This window comes from Mycetomoellerius zeteki, unplaced genomic scaffold (genome assembly GCF_001594055.1).
Source record: "Mycetomoellerius zeteki isolate Tzet28-1 unplaced genomic scaffold, Tzet1.0 scaffold426, whole genome shotgun sequence".
NCBI classification, from domain to species: domain Eukaryota; kingdom Metazoa; phylum Arthropoda; class Insecta; order Hymenoptera; family Formicidae; genus Mycetomoellerius; species Mycetomoellerius zeteki.
In genome coordinates this window covers 234277-244212 of record NW_017257421.1, presented here as the reverse complement: position 1 = coordinate 244212, position 9936 = coordinate 234277, and the positions used below count along the sequence as shown (strand labels likewise).

At 40.8% G+C, this 9936-nt stretch overlaps 1 protein-coding gene across 8 annotated transcripts in view; it reads left to right on the top strand.

Moving 5' to 3' along the window:
* LOC108726520 (probable serine/threonine-protein kinase DDB_G0282963) overlaps positions 1 to 9936 on the top strand; it is a 39097-nt gene that overhangs the window by 15756 nt on the left and 13405 nt on the right. For 7 of the 8 annotated variants that reach the window (XM_018454133.1, XM_018454137.1, XM_018454135.1 and 4 more), the window contains 3 exons: positions 1014 to 2778; positions 2984 to 3140; positions 3268 to 3465. In XM_018454133.1, coding sequence (XP_018309635.1) covers positions 1014 to 2778; positions 2984 to 3140; positions 3268 to 3465 — 2120 coding nt within the window. Of the gene's footprint in view, positions 1 to 820; positions 880 to 1013; positions 2779 to 2983; positions 3141 to 3267; positions 3466 to 9936 lie in introns of those variants that run through there. The other variant, XM_018454139.1, reaches the window with a different exon arrangement.

The window sequence follows — 9936 nt, the reverse complement described above, 5'->3', positions numbered from 1 at the left end:
TGCACCACATGCGTAATCATCGAAGAAAGACGTTTTCGCGGTCGATTTGCGGCTGTCACGAGACATCTGTGTTGAAAGCGACGGAGTCAGCTATAGGGTACCAAGCCTCTTCGCGAACGCGCCCAAAGCGCGAATACGATCCCCAGATTTGTCGGACTGCCAACCGCGGTTACGCTATTTCTGGAGTTCAAATGAGCCACTGTACGCGGTGACTCTCAGACAGCTTCCGCGAGTCACACGGGGACGTGTTCCGTGTCGTTCCTAAGTCGTCTCGATCATGGACAATGCGGTGCTCGTGTGCACATTGTTCCGGAGAGCCTCGTCCGCGGCGGGATGCGCTATCAGCACCGCGCCGTTATATAATCCGCACACGAATATCGATTAATATTGTCGCAGTCGGGAACCACGTAAAAGGTTCGTCGAACAGATCCCGAAACCCCACGAGCGTGCGGTATGTATGTGCACTTGGCAGCCTAATGCCGAGTGGATATTCGTAGAAAGCAAAATATAAGTCAAGAGTAAAAGGGCCAAGATCGCGCTTAGATTAAATGACCAAGATTTATAATATATAATCGGCTGAAGGCAAACTTTACAATCTAATCGTCGAAATTGAATTACGTGGGATATTGATCTTCTTCTGCGGATAATCGCAGTTAACGCGTGACTAGGAACGATACGCTACTGATAATTCTAGCTCTTACATCTTGATTACAAAATGCTTTGTTCGTACGGCTGTAGAAACGCGATAGCGATCGAGACAGATCGATCGAAGACCCGTCGAGAACTTTGTCGTAATAAACTATTTCTTGCATTTCTAGTAAGCGATTCGTGTCGAAAGAGCTAAAATAATCTCTGATAAGAATGATGCTGTATGCGTGTGTATGTAATTCACTTTAATTTTATCTTTGCAATTTTTCTTACGTTCGTCATCGTGTTATTGTGTTTTGCGTCCCTCAGTCTTTTCACATAGACATCCTGTGTGACAAATTTCTAATGAAGAATCTTCGTTTCAGGGCTCTTCGAAGCGCGGCACGTCGTACACACGCGGCACCGCGATGTCCTTCGGCTTCAGGCGACGGCCCACCAGCGGGATCCCTATGCCGATAACGAACTATGTCGCCGGTACCACCAACGAGAAGAGCCTGCTGCATCCACGATCAAAGTCAGCCGGCCCGGAGCAGGATCGCAGGCGGATGATGGACGATGATAACAGCAATATGATTCATAATTCGTCGTCCGGCCGGTCGACACCGCGGCTTGCACCGCCGAAGAAGGACTCGAGTGGGATCGGCGTCAGGACAAATCGCTTCGGCTATCGGCAGCCGCAAGCGAGATTCACGAACAAGGTTGGCGACATCTGCAACAGCCACAGCATCAGTCACTATAATCAGGAGAAGCTGCAGCAATATTCGCAGCAACAGCAGCAGCAACAACAAGAGAATTATTTTGTCAAACAGCAACAACCAAACAGGATGGTCGCGCACGTGCCACAGCATTTGTGCAACACGACGGCACCGGCAAAATCTCGCCCGCCGCAATCGAATAACATGACTTACGGCGGCAATTCGATGATGCAACACACAGACGCGAATAAACGAGTCTCAGGCATTCCAGAACCCATCAGTAGGTACACGCTGCACACCAGTCATCTGCCGCTACCTCAATATGCCGTACGGGTAAACGACTCGAACTCCAAGATCGCCAAGACTGCAGCAAATCAAAGCAGAAAGATATCCACGTCGAAGGGCTCGTCCAGTTCGAAGGAAGGTTCGGTGACCGAGGATTCGGGTGTCAGCAGCCAGCCGACCGGTCCGGAGGACAACGATAGAATCAGATCCATGGATTACATGGATGATGCTTCTCTGAGAAGACGCGGCGTCGGCAGACCAAGAAACCTGCGCATGGTGGTGTCCGGCAAAAGCTTTGACGTGAGAGACGTCCGTGACGACGACAGCACCGTCACGGAGATCTCGGTGATCCCGTTGCCCAAATCTTTCGCAACCGCTACTGCGAATCTAAATACTGGCTTTGTGCGAGAGCGGGCCACGCAATACCAGCGAATCGTTAACAAGGACAATAGGTACACCGACTCGACCGCGTCAATGTCCACAACATCCTCGGAGGGCTACGACGAGGGTTGTCTGAGCGAGGAGAAGGTCTACAAGGATCGATCGCGCACAGAAAAGGTCCCGTCCATCAAATCGGACTTCAGCCCTCCCAGTTCCGACGATCCCGAATATGGACACGGTGAAGCCATGGCAGACGAGTACTCGTTGAGCTCCAGCGACGAATACCAGCGTACCAACTCCATTATCGCTCAGCACGCGCAAGCAATTACCGCTGCCACGAAAAGCGGCGTAACATCGAAGAACGCTCTACGCTCGGTGTTACTCACCATCGAGGATCCCGCATTCGCCGCCGCCGCTGCTACTACAACCACTTTAATAGACGACGAGACTTCACCAGTTGACAGCTTGTTTGACAGTCCTACCGCCAGCATCACGCAGTCGGATGGAAAACCCTCAAAGAGGGATGAGGAACACGCACACGAGCGTTCGGACAACACTCTCGAGGACGACGGCCCCGGCACGCCGACAAACGCCTCCAACTCACTCAGCTTGTCCGAGGGTAGAGAGTTCTTCGACGATGAGATCGCGGATCAACCCGGATTGATCTTCGACGACAACAACCCGAGAGCGAGAATCGAAACGCAATCCGCTATGGGAGGTCAAGTAATCACCGAGAATAGCCATACTTTGGTTGAGACGAGCTCTAAGAGTGAGTACGGATTTGCTATTCTTAGAGCTCTTATTCTTCTCAAGTACATTTAGATATAAATTGTTAAGTTTTTATTGAATTTTAATAATATTCTCAATAGAAATGAATATATTTTTGTTATATGTTGCTATATGTAATTGATATTTTTTATTGAAATATATATTTTATATATATATATTAACAATACATGTGATTTGTGTTACAGATGCGCATATCAAAGGCGTAATGAATAGTCCTCATCATGGGCGTTTACATCGAGCAGGCAGCGTAGACACTTTATCGCCCTGCGAATCCATCGCGTCGGATGATTTAATGTTAGATTACGACGGCAGCGACGCGAGCTCTTACGAGGAACAACAGCGGTTAGCATTAAGCGATATAATTTTTTATAAGTGAGATATATACGTCACAGATTAGCTTGAATATAGAAATAAACATATTATTTTGTTAGAATTAAATTATCATTGCTTGTTTTTCTTTCTCTTTCAGATTAAATTCCAATCCTGCGTTGCACGAGCTGGATGATGCAACTATAATTTCCGAGCTGGAAGCTCAGGGCGAAGAAGTGATGAGACAATGGAGTTCGTTGCTGAACACCGCGCACATGGAGGAGGCGAATTCTAATTCCGCCAACAACAATTCCATCAACAGCGGTAACAATAACAATCAGGCCGCCACCGAATCCGGGTGTGTATTCGCATTTTTCACTACCTTTCATGCTTGCGTTGCTATCAAAACATAAAACTTCGTGATGCATGATGCTTCTTCAGAATGATTAGCGTAACATTATCCCGTGGTTAAATTTACAACGCGTGACGTACTTGCAAATGATATGTAAATCATACAAAAATGTTCCTCCCCTTTAATCGGGGCAAAGGAATACTGTTTTCTCGCTGATGTTATTCTTTCCCGGTGTTGTTATTCTTTCACATATAGATAATATCCAGTCAAGTACAACTATCTCATTTCTATTTATGTACCGCTTTTTTGTTTTGTACCGCTTCGTAGATATTTTAATTGCAATATCGTTTTGTTTTTTATGTACTGAACAAATTTGTATACATTTGCATCAATCATTTTAATTTTTTTTAGTTACGTAATATTGATTATAATTTTGAATACATAATTTTAATTAATTTCGACACGTTTATAGCAGAAGTGTATGAGTAGAGACTGTAATACGGTGCAGAAACTGTAGCAGGCTTTAACTAGAGACTGTGTAGGAAGATTGGAAAAGTATCTGGTCGATGTTATAATATTTATTTAGTCGATAAAGTATGCATACTGTACGAAGGAGACAAAGAATGTGTCATCCAACCATTAAATTGATGTACATCCGCTGTCTGTGTCCACCGTAGTTATAAATCATATTCTTAAACTTTGATTAGGATGACCTTTCGAATCTTTTGTATATCATTTTTCTTGTGTACAAAAAATTCCGTAAAGGTAAATATGTTATGAGAAATTAATGATGTGTGCAGGTGGGAGCATTTAAACGTTTTTTATACTTAACGCCAACATTTCATATCAGGGAAAATTGCGTCTTTTGCACTATCTGAATTTTCAGTACTATGAAAAACTCAACAGAATCTTTTGGATAATCTCGTGACGTTTTAATTTTCTTATACGCGCTGTATTATAATATGTTCCAGACTTCTGTTCTTTTCTATAAGGTGATTATTTTTTCGTTCAGTTAAATAATGAGAATTAATTAACAAAAGTCTTGGAGAGGAAGTGTCACACAATATCCCTTTAGAATTCTTTTCATATCCCATACTCACCACATATTATTGTAGATACGATATATATGCAATTTTACAATTTTAGTCCACATTCTAAAACGATATTAACCGCAACGAAGTCGTAGAAGTTATTAAGCACATCGCGTGGGGAGATTGCACATAAAGCTTCGTCTTATCTATCTCTTAATTAAAGGAAGCAATATTTTTCGTATCGGGAGCATGAAGTACAACATTTCAGTTTGTGGTATCACATGCAATAACGATCGCGCTACCGCGAGTCGCGTAAGTTTCGAGCACGTCATGGCCACATGCGCATAACAGCCTACTCTCTTTCACGTTGCTAGCTCCTTTTTACTCGATAGCTTTCTCAGCGAACGAGAAAAGAAGTGTACATTTTGTAAAGTATATGTTAGACTTGCTCTCCTTTGAATTCCCGTCCTCATCCCTGTCCTCGATCTCGTCTGATTTCAAGCCGTACCCTTGAAGCTTTCATCAAGACGTGGCATCACGTACTCGTTTCGTCAGTCCGTTTTTCGTTCTGCTCCTCATTAATGGTGATAACGATCAGCAGGACTCAATGTGTGCGGTCGTAAAAAGATGTATAGAGAGACTAATACCCGTTTCTATAAAAGTAAATTAACTTTAACTCTCAGTTCAACTTACTCTTTATCTTATTCTAATTCTTAGAACTAGGAAAAGGTGACGAGTAGTAAGTTGAACCGAGATTAAAGTTAATCTACATTGATGGAAACGGGTATAAATATTTTCTTTTGCAAATCGTATTAAATAATATATACAGGTCTATAGGGAGGAAACGTCGCTTACAAGAGTGCATTGATTCACTGCTGATATTGAATAATGTTTTCGTAGAAGGTCTGCCAAGAGTCTGCTGAGAACAAGACATTTTTCTTTTTACGAAAATATTACAAGTTTTTGGCAATGTATCAGCCGGATTCTTGTGTATGTGACTGTGTTTTATTTTTCCCTATAAGACTTTACGTACACTACGAGACTTATATCGCGAGGTCTTTTACTTCCTTGCTTGTACAAAGTAAATAAAATGAACATGCCCGCACACATCCGTCACAGGAGACGCCACAATTCAGCGACAGTATTCTGTGTTCTAGCGCGCTAGTAAAACGGGTGAAGCAATTGCAAATCCCCGATGAGGACTCGGCGGGTGGAGACTACTACCAGCTGACATACCCTAACTAGCGAGCGGGATCCGCCGGTCCTCCCTTGAATGTCGACTAGGCAAAACCGATAACCGCACGCAGCCGATTACCGAGACACAGTAATAATAATGCACGGACGCAGGCTTAACGCGTGAGTGGTCGCGTCTTGTTAAAAAGGAAAGATAAAGGAAAAAAAAGAAATTAAAATGAACTCATTGCGAGGTTTTCTGAAGATACTGGTCGGAAAGTGTGTGAGTTTTGCGAGACAAGATGAGATATTTTATATCGTGGAGAGAAAATAAAAAATAATGATCTTTTATTTGCTGTGCTTTGTGATGCTCATGACGTGACCACTTACGAGTTAAAGACAGACATTGTCAAAAGAGAGAGAGAGAGAGAGAGAGAGAGAGAGAGAGAGAGAGAGAGAGAGAGAGAGGGAGAGAGAAAGAAGTGAGTGATTGGAAAAATCCGAGCGATGATAACGATACGGTGTTGCAATTGGGAAATCTAGCGACTGGGTATGGTTGTGCGTTTGTGATTTTTGCTTAGGGCATGACTAAATGAAAGAAAAAAACGGGATGACATGTCGTGGAATATTGTTTTCAGTATACAGTATACAGAGCGTTTCCAATTTTATTCTAAAGTTAGAATATAGTTCGATAAAGTTTATCGAATCTTTTTTGTTAAGTTTTCGAAGGATAACCGCATCGCAATTAATTGTTACTTAATGTAAGAATATTCTCTTACGCGCAATCTTCTGGTCTAATAGTTTTCTAACGTTAAGACTTATAGGTGTACTTTTAAATCTTTTAACAGATTTCATGTAATTATTATTTATCGTGCTATGTTACGCGTCTTTCTTGTTTTCGAGAGAGAAGTTTTAATTTGTCCTGAGGAAAATATTAATATATACAACTAATAACTATTCGCTGTCCCATCCCGCCCAATTTCTTAAACCGGATGTAGATGGGAAATCTACCTCAAATGTTTTCCGACCTCCGCGGATCGATTGGTCTCGTTTACTCCTCTCCTTTTTTTTTGAGGGAAATATAGCTTGACGTGATTTCACGGTGCAAGGCATCAGGTAACTTCTTTGAGATTACAGTGCGTCCTTATTATAATCGCAAAGATTACCTAGTTCTCTCAAGTATAGTCGAGATGTAGTCGAAACATAGTGCCGAACAGAGAGTAACCCGTCGACACATGTAAACCGTTCGCCGTTTACAAGTCACCTCGCTGCGTCCTGGTTACAACGCTGCAAGGACTCGCTTAAAGCGATCTTTCGTCCGTACGGAGAAGTTTGCGCGAAGTTCTTAACGGTGTATCTGGCACTAAGCGAGCGCGTCTGGTGGCGTGGATGATAGAGATTATTTTTCTAATTTCGTATTTTTTCAATAACGATGGTCGTGCTGGCCGAATCCTTCCAAAATTATCGTCCTGTCGGCACCGGTGATTTCTAAGCCGATTCCGATGTCCCCAATCCCGAATAGATGCACTCTAGTCCTCATCCTAGTCATCCCAATGGCCGTCACTTTTAAACGGTAATCATTGATACTATTTAATACGTATTACTGATACGTAACGCAAAGAGTAACTCCTTTAACACTCGCCAACAATTAATTAATCGTATACTCGTGGCATTATAGAGAGCTTGTTAGGTGTAAACGCGTAGTTTCGTAGAAGAGAGTTGATGAATAAATCGACTCAATGTTATCCTTCCCCCTTCCCTTTCCTCCTTCAAATTTATCGTGAAGGAGAGAACAATGCAGCTTTTCAAGCTGATTACACATTTAACAATACATGTGATAACGTTGCATTCCGTTAATCAATCAAATAATTCGGAGCAATCAGTGCGTCCACATGCGACTTTAAACTGTTTCAATCTTTTCAGTTCTGGACGCTTGCTGTTATATTATAGTAGTATTATAATTAAGGTGCGTGTTCTCTTCGGTCTCTCGTTCTCCTTCGCATTCACGAAATATTCCTTCACATTATCGTTGCTTTTTCGCCACGTACGAAGACACCGTTATTTCTCATCTTCGATTCCTAGCATGAGCGAAACTCAATTACAGTCATGAGCTTCATTCTTTTTCAAATGGATCTCATTCTCTTAGAAATGAGGCAGGCTGTTGCGCTTATATAGATATTTATCTCAACGTAAACGCTCTATTTAAGTTCTACGCTGGATTACGGAACGGGGAAAAAATCACGTGTACTTTTGTTAATATTTTTTAGAAATTTTCTTTAAATTATTCCACAAATGGAAAATAAAGACTCTAAACAGTCAAGCTGGATCTTTAGTGTTGCGAAAACACTAGAAATTCAGCTTGACTCTTATTTGTTGTGTATTCACATATTACAGTTTTAATAGATATTTTATTGAATATTATTATTTCTCTTCAAGGGGGAGGGGGGAAGTTAGAATTAGAACCAATGTTTTGTGAACATCGTAGTTCACTTTATCAGAACGAATATCATACATAGGGGAGAGTGGGCATGAAAGAGACATGTTTTGAAAGAGCCATTTCGTATTGCAATTAATTGAATATAGCCAAAAATTTAAAAATATTTTCATTTGATAACAGTACTAAAACTACGTCATTCATAAACATTTGACAGTCATCGTCAAAACGGCGAGGCCGTAATGAGAGATGCAAAATTATTATTACAAAAAGTAAGTTTCTTGAGTTAAATTTCCAAGTCTTTTTCATTTATTTGCGATTAGCTTTTAGGAAAAGTATTTTTTTTATCGAATACTATATACATTAACGTAAGAACGTAGTTACAAATTTTTTTGCTTATTGTGGTTTATCAGATATTCTGTCTTTAGATTTTTTACACATAGTGTTATGAAAGAGCCAGTATTGAAAAAGCCAGTTCCTTTATTGCCTCTTTGCGTGATTCCTTCATTGCATACACAGGAATATTTTTTTCAATATAATTGTACTTTTTTTAAATTGCTTTTTTGGGGAAATTTTCATTTTTTTTGCAATACATGTTTTAATTAGAAATATTGTATTTTCTATTTTTCACACATTTATTAATTTTCTAAAAAGAATATTTGTTAAAAAATGACATTTTTATTTGATTTGTGTAATAAAGTTTATATAATTTAGTATCCGGTTCTTTCAAAACAGATGATGGCTTCTTCATAACCACTTTGTTTTGAAAGAGCTGAATTTCCAATTTATATAAAAATGGTGATTAAATCTCTGTTAATGATAAAATTATTTTTCTGTTAATGGATCTTATAGACAAATGTGTATACTTAAGTTAGAAAGTAATTTTGTTTGTTCAACACCAGATTAAATATTTTTTTCCATATTTTGAAAAAAACTGGCTCTTTCATGCCCACTCTCCCCTACACAGATTGTTTCTTGCCCTGATGAAGATAATTGCAATGCTCACGAAACGTTGGTATTTAACGAAGTATCAAGCCACGGAGATAACCCGTAGCTTTCTTGAACATCTACCTTTTATTTCAACGAGAGCCCGGGGAAGTGCATTGAGAAGGCAGACGGCTTGAAGGGCTCGCGTAATTCTGCGATCACGCGTCGCTTTAAGACATGTATGCGGAGAATCGCGATTACGCGACGCGCAATAATGACACATATTAATGCAACGTACATACACTTATACTTAGCATAGTACTTACGAGAAACATATTGCTACTATTCTGAACTTTGAATGGCAGTTTATTGAAGTTGCCTCACTCCTACTTCTTCCCGTGCAGAATCATTCCTCTTCTCTTGCGTTGCTCCTTTATCTTCTTTAGTTTCAGCCTTTCTGCACAATTTCTTACAGTTCTGATAACTTCCTGTTGTATCTAGAAAAGATCAATCTGACAAAGCATTCTAGTCCGATAAAATATCTCGCAATATTCAGTAAGTTACTCTCCTTAATGGCTACGTTTACACCGTGCAATTAGGCCGCGGCTTATACAATAGATGTCCTTGTTTATCTTGTAGGTTAAACAAAGACACTTATCGTATAGGTCGCGGACTAAGCGCACGGTGTAAACGTAGCTAATGAACTGTCAGTCCCTCCCTAGAATTGTATTAGCGTTGAATTGGCCGCCGTCGTGCCGAGCTACGTTTTCGCGACACTCATGTTCGCAAGTATTTATATCCACAAGCGTGTACTCAGATGTAATTTGTAAGAATGGGCAACGTAAGGAAAGAGAAAGAAAGAGAGAAAGAGAGAGAGAGAGAGAGAGAGAGAGAGAGAAAAGAGTGCGGTGT